Genomic DNA, 20,223 nt, shown 5'->3' on the forward strand with positions numbered 1-20,223 from the left:
AGACAAGAGTCCCAGAGGTGGGATCCAGCAGGTTCTCTCACCAGTTCCCGAGAGTGGGTTACTAATTATTTGTGTGTGCCGAGGGGGGGTTACTAATTGGGTCCGCTTTTCCGTTAGAAATTCGATTAGGTCCAAAAATCATAAAGTCCTGTTGTTTCCTATGTGGCTGGTTAGCGAAGGTAGAAAACGGGATAATTCTCCCTGTTGGGCTGTTTTAAAAAGATGTTTTAGAAATATGGTAAAGTTCCTTGTTTAAGGAAAGTATCCTTCTTTTTGATTTCATGAAACAAAATTAAGTATTTGACAGTATTAAGTATTTGACAGGCAGTCAATTAGAGGAGAAGTAGTTGTTTCTGTTGGCAGTAGACGATAGGACTTGCTATAATGAGTTTAAATTATGGACAGAAAGATACCAGCTGGAAATTAGGAACTTTTTTTTTACAGTAAGAGTTTTTTACAGTAACAGAGAAATTATTAATGCCCTGCCCCGTAATGCCAGGCCACGCCCCTGTCGTGCCCCGCCCAGCCCCTTTGGCGCTACGCCACTGTTTAAATCCCACCACCATGGGAACCTGTTACTAAAATTTTGGGATCCCACCACTGTCAAGACCCTGTATGGCAGCAGCTTTGCCAGGCTTCAGACAATGGTCTTTGCCAACTCTGTTGTTGCAGATTCTGTAGCTGGAGGGGCTGGTAACTGAGCCTACGACATCATGAATGCGCAGCACCGCTCCTAATGGCTCCACTGCTGAGACCCAGCGTGGTGTAGTGATTGAGAGTGGCGGACTTTTATCTGGTGAACTGGATTTGTTTTCCCGCTCCTCCAAATGAAGCCTGCTGGGTGACCTTGGGCTAGTCACAGTTCTCTCAGCCCCCACCTACCTCACAAGGTGCCTGTTGTGGGGAGTGGAAAGGAAGACAGCTGTAAACTGCTTTGAGTTTCCTTAAATGTTCAGAAAAGTGACGTCTAAAAACCGATTCTTCTTCTTTGTCATACACTGTGGTACCATGACTGTCATTAGGACAGCATCTCCCTATTCCTTATGATAATAAGAATAATAATAAGCATTTCATTGTCATTGTGCATGCACAACGAAATTTACAGCAGCATTCCTCGATGCACACAATTTCAGACTCATACCCCATCCTCACTTTCCCCTTCCTCCACCCATCCCTACACAGACCCAAACACATCAACACGAAGCCGCGGAGTTCAGCCTAGCCACAGCTCTAGAGTAGAAGCTGTCTCTAAGCCTCTTTGTCCTAGTTTTGATAGACCTGTATCGTCTGCCGGATGGTAACCGTTCAAAAAGAGAGTGTGCTGGATGAGACGGGTCTCTCAGAATATTTTGGGCTTTCTTTAGGCTTCGGGAATTATAGAGTTCTTCCAAGGAGGGGAGAGGGCAGCCAATAATCCTCTGTGCAGTAGTGATCACCCTTTGGAGCGCCTTCCTATCTGCCACTGTGCAACTGGAGAACCATACACAGATGCAGTAGGTTAAGACACTCTCTATAGCACAGTGGTAAAAGGACACCAGGAGTTTTCCATTCAGTTGTTGTTTCCTTAAAAGTCTCAAATAATACAGTCTTTGCTAGGCCTTCCTGTGATGTGAATGCATTCTAAAATAGCAATCCCTGTGCATGTCTGATGCCTCCACTACCATTTCTCTGCAGTAGAGGAGTGAAGAAGAGAAGATCCCCCCTTGTCAACATTCTTCCAAGGCGCTGGGATCACTGAGTAAAACAGCACACGGTTTTACAGTTTTCCCCCGGAAACCATTTCTGGTACCGTTTTTGGCTGCCGTACGAAAACATGTCAGCAAAGAGTAACGATACAATCATGGCCATATCTGTAAGTGAAATATTGATTGGGGTGATTCCTTGAAACTATGGAATATCCGTCTTCTTGGATTTGTCACTAGCTCTGTAGCCCTCTAACCAATTTTAGACGCACGGCAAACACATTTTCTCTTTTTTCCCCTCTCAAATCTATTTTGAGACACTTCTTTGTATATAGAAATTTGGAGTAGATCCTATGCTCTCTTTTCTACTGAACAGTTTGCCAGCTTCACCTAACTATGTGTCATTCCCTCGAGTCTCTTTACTTCGATGCCTTCAGGCACACGGGACACAGATATGAATGCATGAAGCAGTCATATCCCAATTCAGACTACTCTGGTATTATTTCTCTGACTGGCAGCAGTTCTTCAAGGACACAAGTAGAGATCTTCCCCATCTCTGCTACTTTAATTCAAGATATGAGGTATTTAACCTTCATCTTACAAAGTATGTTCTCCACTAGGTCACAGACATTTCCTCAAAGGGTAGCCGAAGACCACTGCATCTGCTTTGAAGGTCAGGGATGATTCAGTGTAGGAGAGCATTTTTAACCCTTTCCTCCCATGCCTCTTCCTCTCTCTCCACAGCCAGCGTGGTGTAGTGGTTAAGAGCAGGTAGATTCTATCTGGAGAACCGGGTTTGATTCCCCACTCCTCCACCTGAGCGGCAGAGGCTTATCTGGTGAACCAGATGTGTTTTCGCACCTCTACATTCCTGCTGGGTGACCTTGGGCTAGTCACAGTTCTTTGGAACTCTCTCAGCCCCATCTACCTCACAAGATGTCTGTTGTGGGGAGAGGAAGGGAAAGGAGCTTGTAAGCCACCTTGAGTCTCCTTACGGGAGAGAAAGGTGGAATATAAATGTGTTCAAGGCTGTAATTTTCATTACAAAAAATGTAGGAAATGATCTCCTCTTCCTAATATCTTTTTTTTAAAAAAAATTTAATTGTATCATTTGAATATTACATTTTATTAATGCTTTTCTTCGTTTTTTTCAAACAATACATTTTCCCCTTTTTCCCCTGCCCCCTATATTTTTCATAGTTTTATCAAACAAACAGCAGTAAGTTCATTGTTTGTAATCTCTTCTCCCATTTCTCCTCATTGACTCCAGCTTCTTTCATCCAGTCCGCGTATATGGTCTATATCTTCAAAATTTCACCCTGTTTATCTTGCCACAGTTTATTCTTTGTTATTATTTCGAAAATGTCCAGTGTCACTTGTTCCCAGATGTATTCCAACCACTTCTGGATTGTCCATTTTTTCTTTTCTTTCCAGCCTAAAGCTATTGTTGCATGTGCTGCTTTGATCATTATTTTATACATATAGCTATATTTTTATCTACCCTTCTATCCTCCATTACACCCATGAACATTAAATCATTATTTATCCCAATATTAATCTTCACCAGTTTCTCGATATATAACATTACGATTGTCCAAAAAATTTTCACTTCTACACATTCCGTCCTCATATGGCTATAATATGCCTCCTGATCTCCGCAATGCCAGCATTTAGGACTGAGTCCTTTAATCATATATGCTAGTTGTTTTGGTGATCTATACCATTTCAATATCACTTTTCTTTCCAATTCCATATATTTCTCTTCCTAATATCTGAAGAAGTCAGCTTTGACTCACAAAAGCCCAGGCCAGAATTCGTTTTAGTGTTTTAAGGTGTCACAGGACTTCTGTTGAGTCTGCACCATCAATATATAGCAGTTGATGGTAGTTGCATTTCTTGCTTTAGAGGCCCCCTTTCAAGAGATGTTGAGGGACAGTGGTACTGGAGCCGAAACCCTAGTCCTTCAAATGTGAAGGCAGCCTCCCCCTTCCAGCAGTGCGTCATTAGCACAGGTTCAAATGGCATGTATGTCAAAAGTGGGTGCCACTAGCTGACTAGCACTCTTTAGCTGATTACCCACTGCAGGAGCACAGGGGGGAGAAATGGAGCCCAGGACAAAATGGTGCCTGGGCCCCACCCCCCTGCAGCCCTCCACCCCGCACGCAAACTTAAGGGCAACAGGTATATTTAGTGTATATAATCCGGTCAAGCAAAGTAACGAGCGGAAATGTGGATTGTGCGGCACGTCAAATTAGAATAGTTATCTCTCAAAAGACCAGCTGTTTTACCTCAGAAGCTCATAAACATAAGCAGAACTTTACTTAAACTGAGAGAGAAAACATACAGTATATACATTATATACACAGTATCACATACAATAGTTACATGCACGGCTCATAGTTTGGTTACGTTACAATATCTTTTAGTATATAGTCAGAGCACTTTTTATATATCATTTGGTTTAAGCAGTATACAGAGCACAGAGAAACATCTTTCCACTCAGTCAGTCAGGGAGTCTCAGAGTGTGTGTGAGGGAACAGAACGCTACCAACAGAGTTTAACTGTCACCTTTAGAATGTTCGTGCAGCTTCCCAGAATTCCGTCCTGCTTTGCTATTGCTGCATGCAAGCAAGGCTGGAAATTCCAACACAAACCCCCACGGAGCCCCGCACCCTGCAGAGCCCCACCCCCCCGTCCACTTTAGTTCAGCTGGCTGCTCTTGCTATCCTTCGCCTTTGCTATCAATTTTCAATTTTTTTATTTGCTTTTATTTCTTGTTGTGGGCAGAATTTAAGCTATTCTTGAGACATTGTGAAAACACATTTTTTTTCTTGTTGTGGGCAAAGCACTTCCTAAAGGAAAGGGAGGGGAAGAGAAACTCCAAGATGCTAACAGTTTGCAAATTTTCCATATGTACAGAAATCTGTGGGGGGTTTTTCCAGGGAAGTAGGGTTACCAACTTCCATCTGGCGGCTGGAGATCTCCAGAATTACAACTGATCTCCACGTGACAGAAATCAGCTCCCCTGGAGAAAATGGAGGGTTTGAAAGGTGGCTCTGTGGCAATATACCCCACAGAAGTGCCTCCTTTCCCCCAAATCCCGCCCTTCCTTGGGCTCTAGCCCTCAAAATCTCCAGGTATTTCCTTACCCAGAGCTGAGTGGGAAACCCCAGGTGTAAAGCCTGTTAAAACCTTGTCCACTCACTCTTTGATTTGGCAGCAGCTTGTACAAATTAAAAAATGCCCTTTTTCCCATTAAGTAAATGGAATCATTATACTCGTGACTTAATTAATCAAGCGTAGCTGCCATACTTAATGAATCAACTCCTAATATGAAGGGAATGATCTTGAATTGGAGAGCTTAATCCAGGAGTGCATTCATTATCAAGCTTTCTTTCAGCCAGGAAAGAGATTAGGTTACAAACGCAACTCAAACAAAGGGAAAGCAAACAACACAGGGGAGTGTGACTGGAGCCACAATACCTTGGGGCTAGATCAATGCAGCAGCGCTAGCACAATGCAGCTGATCTGTAAGCTCAAATGAACTTTAAATCTTATAAAACTTTCTATGCATTCAGAGTCATCTTGTGTTAGAGTTCTTCACACAGGTGTGCGCATGGAGGTGTGTGTGTGTTGGGGGGGTTGTACTCCCAAGTGAAAAGGCCCCTTCCGCACATGCAGAACAATACACTTTCAATCCACTTTCCAGGCACTTTGCAGCTGGATTTTACTGTGCAGAATAGCAAAATCCGCTTTCAAACAATTGTGAAAGTGGATTGAAAGTGCATTATTCTGCATGTGCGGAAGGGCCTAAAGAATCAACTCATCCCCACATGTGGAATAGCAGTCCAAATAGCCCAGCTTAGCCTGGACTTTGGAGTTAAAAGGCAGCCCTGGTTACTACTGGTATTTGGATGGAAGACCCCCAAGAAAGACAGGGGTTGCTAGGCAGAGGAAGGCAATGGCCCATTACCTCTGCTTGCCTTTTGCCCAGAATGTGCTATGGATGGGTCTCCATCAGAGGCGTAGCTGAGCAGGAGTGTACCCGGAGCGCACTCCATGTTTTCGGGGGGCCCCATGGCCACAGCCAGAGGTGAGATCCAGCAGGTTCCTGAGAGTAGGTTACTAATTATTTGTGTGTGCTGAGAGGGGGTTACTAATTGCTGATTTTGCCATGTGATTTTTGCCTTAGTTGTGCCCCTCCTCTCAGCAGTAGAGCGCAGAACTTGAAGCAGTCTAGCAGGAGGTGCACCGGCGTGCGTGGCAGCCTGTGCCTGCGTCCATTCGTTTCCCGCCCAAGGACCGGTGCAGCGGCTGCGTCCTTGCCACAGCCCCGCCCAGGAATGCCCCGTCCCCGGAATGCCCGGCCATGCCCCCATCGTGCCCCACCCAGCCCCATTGGTGCTACGTCACAGTTTGAATCCCACCACCATGGGAACCTGTTACTAAAATTTTCGGATCCCACCACTGGCCACAGCCCCTCCCCCTTCACCCCCCCTTACCTTTTCCAGCTGGCAGCAAACAGCTTTCTGCGGGTTGAAAACAGGCCAGGCTGGTTGGGTGAGGCCAGGCCTGGTGAGTGAGGGGGAAGTAAGGTGGAGTAAGGAGGTGGGGGAGATTCTCGCTGCCCCAGCCACGAGCTTGGTGCAACAGGCACCCCCACCCCACCACCTTGTAGCTACGCCACTGGTTTCCATTAGTCCATTGTGACTCGATGGCATGTTGTTCTCCTTCTGCATATGGAAAACGAACACCCAGGAGGGTGAGGGAGAGGGGAGCGGCTTCACTAGAATTCTTTTCCCGACCTGCTGTTGTCCAATTGGTTTTTAGTACGAGGGGGTGTGATTCCCCCACACCTGACATAGCTCTGCCCAAGGAGTTCTCTATCACCATCGTTAATTTGCATATGTAGGTCAGCTGTAAAATGAGTATTCAAATCAAAGAATCGTAAAGTTGGAAGAGATCACAAAGGCCATCAAGTCCAACCTCCTACCATGCAAGAATACACCATCAAAGCGCTCCTGGCCGTTGGTCATCCAGTCTCTGTTTGAAACCTTCAAAGAAGGAGACTCCACCGCCCTCCCAGGCAGCGTATTCCCCTGTCAAACAACCCTTACTGTCAGTAAGTTCTTCCTAATATTTAGGTGGAATCTCTTTTCCTGTCCCGCCGATCCGTTACTCCTTGTCCTAGTCTCTGGAGAAGCAGAAAAAAAAACGCTTGCTCCATCTTCAACATGACATCCCTTCAAAGATTTAAACATTACTTTCATCTAAGAATAGTGAAAAGACACTTTCTTTTTACATCATTACGTATGCAAAAGCTGAGGGGGGGCAGGGTATCATCAGGAGACTGTCCTGATGATACTCCCCAAGTTTGGTGAAGTTTGGTTCAGGGGGGCCAAAGTTATGGGCCCTCAAAGGTGCAGCCCCCATCTCCTTAGCTCCCATTGGAAAAAATGGGGGGATAGGGGTTACCCCTTTGGAGGTCTATAACTTTGGGCCCCTGAACTAAACTGCACCAAACTTGGGGGCATCATCAGGACAGTCTCCTGAAGATACCCTAACATTTTGGTGCTGATACCTCTAAAAATGTGCCCCCTGCAGGCCGAAATGCGAAAAACACAAAAAAATAAAAACGCATCAGAAAATCTCGGATGTTACCGCAAGTTCGGATCGCACAGAGTTTGGAGGGGGCAGGCTCGGGCTCTTGGCCCTCTTAGCGCCTCCAAACCGGCTCAGCTTGGCCCAATCCGTGTGCTCTGCCTGTGCTCTGCCTCTTGCCAGCCCTGCTGTGTCCTCAGATGGATCTTTGTGGGGTGGCAGGACTAGCAGTCAGGGGCGCACATGCACCTGGCCGACCCACCTCCCCTGCTCTCCCCTGGATGCTGCCGCTGCCTGACTCCACTTGCCTGCCCCCCGCATCTCGCGCCATTTCGTCGGTAAGGGGGGCACCTAAGTTCAGAGGGCAGGGAGGGGGGAAGCCACAAGCCACCAGGGGAGGACGGGGGAGCTCCACCTCCTTCCACTGCCCATGGGGGGCATCAAACTCAGGTTTTGCCCAGGGCTCCAGTTTGCCTTGTTACACCCCTGCCTCAGCCCCACCAACCTCACAGGGTGTCTGTGGGGAGAGGAAAGGAAGGTGATTGTAAGCTGCTTTGACTCCTTATGGTTGAGGAAAGCAGGGTATAAATCCAAACTCCTCCTCTTCCAGAATTCACACAAAACCCTGGTTAAACCACAGAGTGCTGGGCAAGTCCTACAGCATCCCCACAACTCAGTGATGTCACATCTGGTTTTAGTGCAATGCAAGCAAGCCCCCTTCATTTCCCCCATCCCTTGTCAGTCTGTGAAGCTGCAGCAGGGAACAAAAAGTCTGTATCTCTTAAGAGAAACCCTGTATCTCTTAAGAGAAAAGAACACTTTACTGGATGTATTGGAAGGATAGAGGCCGGTATCTGAACCTACAGTCCTTTGCTAGAACAGCAGTGTTTCTGAAGGGGGTAACAAATGCATTTAAAAGATGCTGGTTTTGTACAATTTTACTTTGAACAGACCCATAAGTCTTTCCATTTCTCTCTTCTAGCACTGCTTCCTATCACCACCACCACAATTCCTTGACTGATTTGGGTCAATCTACATTATCACTGAATTAACCCTATGCCAGCTGAGATTGTAGGCCAACATGAAAGTAGAGAATCTTGGCCAGATGGATTCTGCCAAACAATCAGTGGATAGTTGGACTGCAGAGTCCACTATTTAAAAGATGCGTAGTGAAAGCTGACCCTTCTAGAAAGGCATGAAAATATATTAGCATCATTACACTGTAGTCAGTCCCATTCTCTAAGAATAAAACTTCTGGAGCTGACACCTGAGAAAATGTTTGCTGTCCCCATGTTTAGTGTAACTTTATTTGGTACCTAATAAAGTTTTACAAAACAACTCACCTGCATCTCCGCCCTATTATTTGTTCCGCTAATTCATTGCAATACCTTCAACCATGAAAGGCATTGCCTATATATAAAGCTGCTGTCACTGCAGTTAATCATTTCATATTCCCTGAGCCCTGCTGTAATTAGTTTCGCCTCCTCCCTCTCATTAAATGTGGTCCTGAAACTGATCTTCAAAAATAGGCTTTAATGAGGGGCCGTTGTAACATGCTTCTGCTGTTATTTGCTTGTGCTATGTTTTGACATCTCTACCAACGACCAGTGGTGGAATCCAAAAATTTTAGTAACAGGTTCCCATGGTGGTGGGATTCAAACAGTGGCGTAGCGCCAATGGGGCTGGGTGGGGCACAACAGGGGCATGGCCGAGCATTCCAGGAGCGGGGCATTAATAATTTCTCTGTTACTGTAAAAAACTTTTACTGTAAAAAAAAAGCTCCTCATTTCCAGCTGGTATCTTTCTGTCCATAATTTAAACTCATTATAGCAAGTCCTATCGTCTACTGCCAACAGAAACAACTACTTCTCCTCTAATTGACTGCCTGTCAAATACTTAATACTTTCAAATACTTAATTTTGTTTCTAGAAATCAAAAGAAGGATACTTTCCATGAACAAGGAACTTTACCATATTTCTAAAACATGTTTTTAAAACAGCCCAACAGGGAGAATTATCCTGTTTTCTACCTTCGCTAACCAGCCACATAGGAAACAACAGGCCTTTATGATTTTTGGACCTAATGGAATTTCTAGCGGAAAAGCAGACGCAATTAGTAACCCCCTCTTGGCACACACAAATAATTAGTCACCCACTCTCGGGAACTGGTGAGAACCTGCTGGATCCCACCTCTGCCAACTGATCCTGAAACATCTATCTAGCCCCCAAACCTCCTGCTAAGGTCACTGGAGATTTGGGACACAGTCTGGAGAGGGTGGAGTTCAGAGGTGTATCTAGGGAAAATGTAGCCTGGTGCAAAATCTGAGTTTCCTGCACATACACACACACACACACACACCTCGGTATGGGCGGCTGCCCTCCCCTATCACAACCAAACAACATTTTTTGCACCAGGTCTTGAAGTCAGTGTTTGGACCCGGGGGGAAGGAGGAGGGGTGTGGGGGCCCCTATATGACTAAATGGCCACAGCCCAGGGACATTCGACCCGCTATGTTCCCTTGGGCAGTACGCCCCTGGTGGAGTTTAGAGAGCACTCCACAGGGATGTGATGCCATAGAGCTGACACTCTGAAGCCGCCATTTTCTCTAGGTGAACTGCTCTCTGCAGTCTGGAGATGAGTTATCCAGGAGAATCCCAGGACCCACCTGGAGGCTTACAACCGTACCTCGTGCTCTGCGAAATCCCAGTTGATGGGAGGAACATGAGCCAGTGCCATCAGGGCTATCTTGATGTCACTTTCAGGGGAAACCAGGAAGTCATATCACACCTCTCTAGGAATCACGAGAAATTCTTGCATCACTCTAAGAACATAAGAATATAAGAAAGAGCCTGCTGGATCAGACCAGAGTCCATCTAGTCCAGCACTCTGCTACTCGCAGTGGCCCACCAGGTCCCTTTGGGAGCTCACGTGCAGGATGTGAAAGCAAGGGCCTTCTGCTGCTGCTGCTGCTCCTGAGCACCTGGTCTGCTAAGGCATTTGCAATCTGAGATCAAAGAGGATCAAGATTGGTAGCCAGAGATCGACTTCTCCTCCATAAATCTGTCCAAGCCCTTTTTAAAGCCATCCAGGTTAGTGGCCATCACCACCTCCTGCGGCAGCATATTCCAAACACCAATCACACGTGGCGTGAAGAAGTGTTTCCTTTTATTAGTCCTAATTCTTCCCCCCAGCATTTTCAATGGATGCCCCCTGGAAAGCTCTGGTGAAGAGTGAAGGCATCAAGAAAGGAAGCAAGCACGTCGTTGTCAAGATTGCATCTGTGAGAGAAAAGCAACAGAAATGGACTTACTGATATCCAGTGCTGGTGGCTGGATAATCTCACTAAGCCCATTTTTGCATGACTTGTGTGACTAACACTTGAGAAGGGGTTTGTTGGTATTTGCAAGTGTCTGTCGCAAACAGTCATGAAAGTGTTAACTATCTGTGTGTGGGGAAAAAACAGGATATTGAGGTCACACTAATGAGCTGACCTACTGATTAGCTATTGGCCAGTTTGACAACTATTGCTTACCTGTTGGTGAGCACCTATATCTGAAGCTATGACATTAACTTGCTTTCTTTGTTCTCTCAATCAGTAAGCCAGTCCTAGCCATGTGCTGAGACAACTATAAATATGTGACAGTACAGTATTCATTGTTTTATCTCCGTGCTACCCTACCCTTTTAGCAAGTAAACCTTCATGCAATGCAACGCACTAGTAGCTGGGTCTTTAGTGGTATCTGCTAAATCAGTGGTGGCGAACCTATGGCACTCCAGATGTTCCTGGACTACAATTCCCATCAGTCCTTGCCAGCATGGCCAATTGACCATGCTGGCAGGGGCTGATGGGAAATGTAGTCCAGGAACATCTGGAGTGCCATAGGTTCGCCACCACGGCGCTAAATGCTGCGTGTATCTACCAACAGAAAGGCTATTTATAAATAAAATTAACTACATGATTTAAAAAAACCATTTTAAATGGTTGGTGTTGCGTGTGGATCCTGGGTTTTAACAGACTGGAGTCTGCCCTGTGTGCCGACCAAAATGGCGTCAAATGAAATGGCAGTGATAATAAAAAATCAATTAAGCTACCTGCGTGCTCCAGGTTTGCTAACATTATTAACAATTTGATGTTCTCTGTTTTCCCTGCAGACCTTGCAAATGGGCATTAAACACTTTTCAGGACTGTTTGTGATGTTATGTGTCGGGTTTGGTTTGTCAATTCTCACTACCATTGGAGAACACATAGTATACAGGCTGGTGATCCCACGAATTAAAAAGAAATCCAGAATGAGATACTGGCTCCATACAAGTCAGGTATGTATTCTGGTGCTACAAAACAGCCTCTCAATGGAATTATCTTTTTTTTCTAAATGGATTATACTGCCCCCTCAAACCGAAAAAAATGGTCAAAAGCCATTCTCCTAGAGTGGTACCAATGGTGGGGCTATGCAGATGAAGGGGTGGAGTTAGACAGTTAAGGGATCACCGTGAGTTCCACACAGCCCTGACAAAATTTTACAGGACAGAGTAAATGATCTACAGTCTGGATCCCAATTCGTCAAGATTACTTCAGTCATCAGGGCCAAGAAGGGGGTTCGGCTCACATGGCATGATTGCTCTGAATTCATCCTGTACCTTTCTCTGAGTAAAAAGTTGTAATTCACTTTACTTGGGGTGGGGTGGAGGAGTATTGCACTATGGAATAATGTAGAAGCACAGCCAGGTCCCATGCCCAGAAGCGGAGCAAAGGAAAACTGTGCCCGGGGCATGCGCATGCCTGTGCCTCTGCCACAACGCCATCCACCCCCGCCCCACCAAGCCCCCAGAATGCCCTGGCCATGCCCCTGCCACTCCGCGCGCCTGGGGTGTTGCGCCCCACCCAGTCCCATTGGTGCTACGCCACTGCCCTTGCCTCTCCAGATATGGTTGGTCTAGCAACCATCAATGAGGATACTGTATCATCTAAGAATTCCTCTGTAGATGTGAAACATCATCATCATCATCATGTGCATTTGTCAGGGGGGTAGTATCTATGTGATTGAGATGAATTCCTGAATCAATGTAAGCATTTAAAACAACAAACGAATGCTGCTGATAGATATATGTAACCAGCCCACTGTATGTAACCATCGCTATTTGGGGCATTCTTTCCTTGATCTTTACTTCATGGCTTCACATGCTTTGTAGATAACAAGGCTTCCCCTGGCACACTGGTTCCATGAAAGAAAGAATTGCATCCATTATCTCAGGGGCAGGAAGCCAGGTAGCACTCTCTTACTATCTGCCGCCAACTTTGGGGCGCCTCAGCTCCAGGGACTGTTTTTCTGTCTTTCACAGTTTCTTGGGAAAACGGGAGGGGGGGATTACAACAAGTAAGAAAGGGAATGGCAGAGGCCAGGTTTGTCAGAACTGACTTTGCCGAGCTTGGGTGCTCTGATACCTCAACAATAAACAATCCTGATCAATACCTGAGAGTCTGTTGGCTTAAGGTTCCGAGACCTAACAGCATTTCTCTAGGAATTGATAAAATAGGTTTCAAAGAGTACTTAGCATTTATTGTAAGGTGATCAGATGGTCACCTTTGTGAACCGGGACGGGCGGGTAGGCGGGCGGCCGCGCGTGCGCATGCACGCACATTCACGCGCAGCCGCAGGAGCGCACTGCCTTCTGGGGCGCTCCCGTTTCCCGCCCTGACACAGGGCGGGAAACAGCAGTGCCCCAGAAGGCCGTGCTCCTGCAGCCGCGCGTGCGGGAGGTTGCCACACTGCCTTGCGCCCCAGAAGGCAGTGCGGCAGCCTTCCAAAAATCGGGACAATTGAAATAACAAATTGTTTGCAGGCGGGACAAATTGTTTGCAGGCGGGACTGTCCCACCAAAAGCGGGACGTCTGGTCAGCCTAATTTATTATTGAGATGCTAAGAAATGGTCTTTGAGGTATCCTGTGTTGCTCTGTGACACAGAGCAGCCTGGATCAAGTGTAATTGGTGGCCCTGTTCGTTGCTGAAGGCTTTCCTTCCTCTATGTGAAGAATGAGCTGGGGGCACAGCAGCGATCAGCCAAAGGAACCCTCTCCAGGTGGCCGATGGCTCAAGGGGTTGACATCGATGATGTTCCCTAATGAAAAGAAAGCCTTTTCCTTCATGCTAGTGGTTTTTAGTCTTACAAGGTCCATTAAAAAAATAAGCCCTTGCAATGATTAAACTTGCAAGAAAAAAGAACGCAGGAAACGTGGTTCTTATTTATACAAAGCTTAAGATCTGGAAATTTATAAATAGTGTATATGTGTGTGAATTAATCCCTTTAGCTTATGCAAAAATAGACCTTGCTAGGTTTTTTTTCCAAAGAATTGCTGTAGCATCTCATTCAAGAAGAAGAAGAGTTGGATTTATATCCCCCTTTCTCTCATGTAGGAGACTCAAAGGGGCTTACAATCTCCTTTTCCTTCCCTCCTCACAACAAACACTCTGTCAGGTAGGTGGGGCTGAGAGAGCGCAGAAGAACTGTGACTAGCCCAAGGTTACCCAGCTGGCATGTGTTGGAATGCACAGGCTAATCAGAATTCCCCAGATAAGCCTCCACAGGTCAGGCAGCAGAGCGGGGAATCAAACCCGGTTCCTCCAGATCAGAGTACACCTGCTCTTAACCACTACGGTACTGCTGCAGAGGGCTGTTTGTGGAGTTCAACTAGGGCAGTGGTGGTGAACCTTAGGCACTCCAGATGTTATGGACTACAATTCTCATCAGTCCCTGCCAGCATGGCCAATTGGGCTGATGGGAAATGTAGTCCATCACATCTGGAGTGCCAAAGGTTCGCCACCACGGAACTAGGGTTTCCAGCTTCCAGGTGGTAGCTGGAGATCTCCCACTTTTAAAACTGATCTCCAAATGACAGCAACCTGGAGAAAATGGCTGCTTTGCAACATAAACTGTGTTGCATTATACCCCATTGGAGTCCTTCCCCTCCAAACCCCTCCCACCACCAAAATTTCCAGGTATTTCCCAACCTGGATCTTGCAACCCTATTCCCCCATCCAGAGGTATAGCAACTTGAGACAGCACCTGGGGCTTAACCTGAGTGTTGGCCCCCAGCTGTACCCCTGCCCCATTCGGAACTGGGGTGCAATTGAATGCTGGTGAGCTGGGCTCACCCCATCCTCAATCTCTACATGGAGATCAGAGCAACAAGGGCCTGTTTGACCCTGGCCTAAGCCAGGCTTGGAGCCAGACTCGGAAGACTTACTCAGCTTCACGACTGGATCCATTTTTTACAGGAGATGCTCAGAACTGAATCTGAGGACTTCCATACCACTGAACTATCAGCCCTCCTCACATACAGAGGCATAGCAAGGAGGAAAAGTGTCCCATGCCCCATGCACTCCACTCCAATCCCACCCTAATCCCACTTGCCCGGTGTGTCATGCCCCCCCTCCCCTTGGAGCTACACCTCTGCTCACATAATATAGGTGAGCCTTTCTAGACACTTTAATGATATTGAACCCAGTAAGACATGAATGCAAAATGTGCAGAGAAAACGCATAGAAAACCTGAGTTGCAGAATTACCAAAATTCAAGGTTAGCTTTAACACTGATTAATATACTTTCCCCTCCTTTTTCTCTAGAGATTGCACCGAGCTCTAAATAGTTCGTTCATTGAAGACAAACACCAGCCTAAAGCAAAACGAGTTGAAAAGAGGTAAGAACAATCACTTTTTCAAAATCTGTTTACAGATGAATCTCTGATGTTGGTTCCCCAGACGCAGAACACATTGTTGTTGTTTTAAGGAAATTGCAAACAATTGCAAAAATACTGGCTTCTGTGGGTTTTCCGGGCCATGATCTGGTAGTTTTTGCTCCTAACCTTTCGCCTGAATCTGTGGCTGGCATCTTCAGAGACATATCACAGCAAGATGTGTTTATCTCCATGGCATTCTACCATGGTATGCCTCTGAAGATACCAGCCATGGATATGACGAAACATTAGGAACAAAAACTACCAGACCACAGCCACACAGCCTGGACAACCCACAACAGCCAGTAGATTCTGGCAGTGAAAGCCTTCAACAGTTGCAAAGATAGCATTACATAAAGTAGTCAGGAGTTAAAGACAAACAAAAAAAGCAGTATTTATTATTGTGTTGACCATGTCTACGGTGACCAGCCGTCCCGATTTTTGCGGGACACTCACGCTTTTGCGTAGAGTGTCCCGCGTCCCGCCGGGCTTATGCCATTGTCCCGATTACGGACAATGGCCCGCAGCAGCACACTGCCTTTTGCGGCGGTGCTCCCCAGTCAGGAAACAGGGAAGTGCCCCAGAAGGCACTGCGGCTGCCGCAGTGCCTTCTGGGGCCTCCGACCTGGGAGCATCAGTAAGGCAGTTCTTTAGCCCTCGTCAGGAAACAGGGAAGCGCCCCAGAAGGCACCTTTCTAATACGAAAAATCTGGTCACCTTAACCATGTCGTAAATCAAAAAGAACTGTTTTGATGCCGTGCCTTTCCAAAAAGTAATAGCAATGCTAAGCTCATCCGATTTTTATCGTTCTCCTGTCTGATCTCACCATTGACATGACAGACCAACAGGCAATCTCAGTTCTTACATGTGTGAGTATGCTCACCATAGCCAAGAAGGTACTCTAACTCAAAAGGAGCTGGAAGCTGCAGGGAGCCATATTGGTCCAAACCAACACCAACAGCAAAAGCTATGTAAGCCTTTTTGTTAAGACAACACAGAAGTACAGAATTACAAAAGGGTGTAACGGGTAAGGTTAAAAAGATGTACAATAAAACCACCTTGAACCCACTGCTTGAAAGTGATATATTCCAATAATATATACAATAGAAATTAACAATAGCAATTGTTGCTTTTTAACAGCTCATTCAATAGTATAAGGCCTATCAAAAAAGCATCGGAGGATGAATAAAAAATTGCAAAATGATTCAAATACAACTCCCCCAAGCATTCAGAAGGCTTCAGCGTTTTTGATACCAAAAGACAGTTTTAATTTCTACTTGATTTACTGCTCTATACTTAGTAGAGAAATAAAGCATTTTGAAAGGAATCATATGCACCTGAAGGACAGTCGGAATAGATTTGCTGGCAACCTTGTATGGGATTTTGCTGTGTGAATAGGCATCATGACAATGTCATGACATCACTTCCCAAGTGAACTGGAAGTGGCCAGCATGTTGGTACCATATGACACCCTAGGATTGCACCCAAACTCTATGGTGTTAAACGATGTCTATTCCCCACATTCGCCACCACCACCATCCACTACTGTACTGAGCTGTGATAGACAACCAGACTTCAGCACAAGAAGTTGCACCTGGGTGTCTAGCAGGTTCACATCCTCCTCTAGCCATGGAAAATAAATAAATAAATAAATGAGAACAGGCAAAATAATCATCCGTCTGCTCCCCCTCTCTCTCTTAATAGGATAAGGCCCCACAACAAACACTCTGTGGGTGGGGCTGAGAGAGCTCCAAAGAACTGTAACTAGCCCAAGGTCACCCAGTGGGCATGTGTTGGAGTGCACAAGCTAATCTGGTTCACCAGATAAGCCTGCGCAGATCAAGTGGCAGAGCGGGGAATCAAACCCGGGTTCTCCAGATTAGAGTGCACCTGCTCTTAACCACTACACCAGGCTGGCTGTCTTCCAAATCTGTAGTGTCAATTTGCCCCACATCTCTTTTTCTTAAGGCCTCTCTTTTTTCCCTGAACAAAAACAACACAGTAACTTCAACCTTGTTCCACTGAATTTTTAAAATGATGGTGCTATTTACAACAGTCCGAGGCTGTGTTTCAAGAAGCTTAAGTATACAGACTTGCATTGCAACGTCCCATCAAATCGGACGGGTGTTTGTAGTGTTTTGACATCGTTCCCCATGTGATTAATAATAATGGTGTGGGGTTTTTTTGCATTTTTGAATAGCTCTGCCTCTTTCATGTCCCCATAACAAATCCAGCTGGCCTGAAAGGCATGTTTTGGAAATCTGGCAGAACTAACTCCTGAGGCAAACATAACTTTCCAGTTGCTTTTGTTGCACAAAGAAATATGCTACTTGAAATTCAGCGGCCGAGGACCCCATAGAGGGGTAGAAAATCGTCATAAAAATATCTCTTTAATGTTTGCCATTTCTAATTGGAACCCTTCCAGCAATAGGCCTGTTCAAACCAGTTGTGCTTCTTTTGTGGACTCATCTATAATGTCTGTAGGGTCATGTTGCAGTAGCAGACCCCTAAGCATATAAGGAACTAACAGAGAAAGACAGCTGCCCTCCACCCGGTCTATTACATGATAACACTCATTTATTCCTTTAGGTGGTTGCTGTAGAAAATGGTAAGAAATTGAGAAATGATGAAAATAGCTTCTTCTGTATTACTAGTATTTCCCCGGGGAACAACAGACGGAGACTTCCTTCAGTCAGACATTTCCCAGAAGTCTCTTTTTAATAATGTACCAACATTGTGCCTTCTGACGGTTTCAAGCGCATCAGGATTTTTTTTTAGCTTTACATATAACGATACAGAAAAGATTCCGTACTTCCCATAAGATTATATCAAATCAAAAGGCACAGAAGTCTGCGTTCCTCCTCAGAATTTACTTGAATTTCCAGAACGCAGTAAGTGGAGACCTACAAACCAGTTAGCTCTGTTACTACATATATTTTTAGATCTCGCATAATAGGGTAATTTTATTATTAACACAGTTTTCCAGATTCTGTGAAGCCATGCCCTGAGACCCCTTCCGCACATGCAGAATAATGCACTTTCAATCCACTTTCACATTTGGTTGCAAGTGGATTTTGCTATTCTGCACAGTAAAATTCAGCTGCTAAGTGCATTGAAAGTGCATTATTCTACATGTGCGGAAGGGGCGGTTCTGACTTATTTGATCAGAAGCTAAACAAAGCACAGCTGGAGTCAAATACTACATAAATACAAATCCATGTTCTCTATCAAAACTGATAGATTCTATAGCGTATCAGCTTCATCTTTTTCTATTGTTGCGCATTTAGAAGAGAAGAAGAGTTTGGATTTATATCCCCCCTTTCTCTCCTGCAGGAGACTCAAAGGGGCTTAAAAGCTCCTTGCCCTTCCCCCCTCACAACAAACACCCTGTGAGGTAGGTGGGGCTGAGAGAGCTCCGAGAAGCTGTGACTAGCCCAAGGTCACCCAGCTGGCGTGTGTGGGAGTGCACAGGCTAATCTGAATTCCACAGATAAGCCTCCACAGCTCAGGCAGCAGAGCTGGGAATCAAACCCGGTTCCTCCAGATTAGATACACGAGCTCTTAACCTCCTACGCCACTGCTGCTCCCACTGTTGCTAACTCATGTGCCTTTAAGGCCATGACCCCCAATTAGGGAGAGTTTTCAGTTTAGAGCAGTGGTGGTGAACCTATGGCATGGGTGCCAGAGGTGGCATTTACCACATTCTTTTTGACTGAGGGGGCCAAGATTTCGTATATGCCTAGAGCAGAAACAAAGACTCCTTAACAACAGGTTTGTTTGCTAGTAATTCGCAAGATTTTTGGTGATTTACTGTAAAACTCAGCAGTTTTCAAACAGTAAGTTGGCAACATGGCCATCGGTATGGCTTTTTGACAACATGTCTATCCTGCCTTTCATCAAGTGAACGTAAGATGGCATATATTGGGTCTCCAGGTGGACTCTCATTGACCAGATCAAGACTTCTGTCCAGGTTACTAACTCATGTGCCTTCAAGGCCATGACCCCCAATTAGGGAGAGTTTTCAGTTTAGAGCAGTGGTGGCGAACCTATGGCACAGGTGCCAGAGGTGGCATTCAGAGCCTTCTCTGTGGGCACATGCAAACAGAGTTGCCCCCACCCCCACACGCACATCTAGGCTGGTCTGCGCCGCTGGGCTCAATTATTAGCATTAAACCTAAGAACTAGTTTTGGGGAAGCAGTGTAGGTAACCCTGTTAAGTGCTGTTAAACCCCACTGATTTTCATGCGAAGTACTAAAGCACGATCCTTTACCTGGGAGTAAGCTCGGGTGCTGGCAATGGGGCTTGCTTCTGAGTAAACCCTCCTAGGGTCGTGATTCACCCGTTGGAAGAGTTGCACGGTTGCTTCAAAGCAAAGCCACCTACCACCAAGCTTACTCCCGAGTAACACACGCCTCGGAGCCAACCATTTTTTCTAAACTAAAACCTCAGTATTCACGTTAAATTACCGTGTTGGCACTTTGCAATAAATAAGTGGGTTTTGGGTTGCAATCTGGGCACTCAGTCTCGAAAAGGTTCGCTATCACTGGTTTAGAGACTGCCTGCGAAGGGTATAATCAGCAAAAATTGTGTTGTGTCAACCCCATAGAGGGGTGGGGGTTAGACACTAACTGATGGCAGGTTGCACACAACTGGGGTTTAAATGAACACAATCCATAATGCAGTGGGGTGGTCCACTGTGGACCACCTGAAGGTTCCAGATGTTCTTCAAGATTAGCCCTACACAAAGTTCAGTTCAGTAGTCAAGTTGACTACAGAAGTTGGTCTCTTTAAGGTGAGGTGAAGAACAAGTTTTGCCATGATCAGGATACATTGTTTTTACAGTATACAGCATGTCTGGGTGTGGACTAGTCCACAGAAACTCCTGCCATGATCAGTCTGCTACTTGAAAGTGCCACCACATTTTTGCTTGTTCATTTTTGCCTCAGTAGAAGGAGGCATAAGGTATTCACAGGGCCATGACATTTTCCCAGTTTAACCATAGAGTTTGGGGTGAGCTGTCCTTTCCGTTTTTGCCCTGGAAGTGATTTCACACATTGGAGCAACACTAAATTGCTTATCCCCGCCCTCAGAATCCTCCTGCTGAGGTGCCAGCTAAGTCCAGCAATCCATAGAGCTATATTCTCTTCCCTCCAGGGTAACTGAGTAGGTTCCTGCTCCCCGCACCCCATTATTTAGCCATAGGTGTC

General features: G+C 45.9%; 1 protein-coding gene across 1 annotated transcript in view; it reads left to right on the top strand.

The window, feature by feature from the left end:
* Window positions 1–20,223, top strand: part of GRIN3A (glutamate ionotropic receptor NMDA type subunit 3A) — a 161,541-nt gene that overhangs the window by 137,879 nt on the left and 3,439 nt on the right. Inside the window, 2 exon segments of the mRNA XM_048504478.1 lie at window positions 11,436–11,600; window positions 14,906–14,979. Coding sequence (XP_048360435.1) covers window positions 11,436–11,600; window positions 14,906–14,979 — 239 coding nt within the window.

Source organism: Sphaerodactylus townsendi, linkage group LG07, assembly GCF_021028975.2.
Source record: "Sphaerodactylus townsendi isolate TG3544 linkage group LG07, MPM_Stown_v2.3, whole genome shotgun sequence".
In the NCBI taxonomy this organism is placed as follows: Eukaryota; Metazoa; Chordata; class Lepidosauria; order Squamata; family Sphaerodactylidae; genus Sphaerodactylus; species Sphaerodactylus townsendi.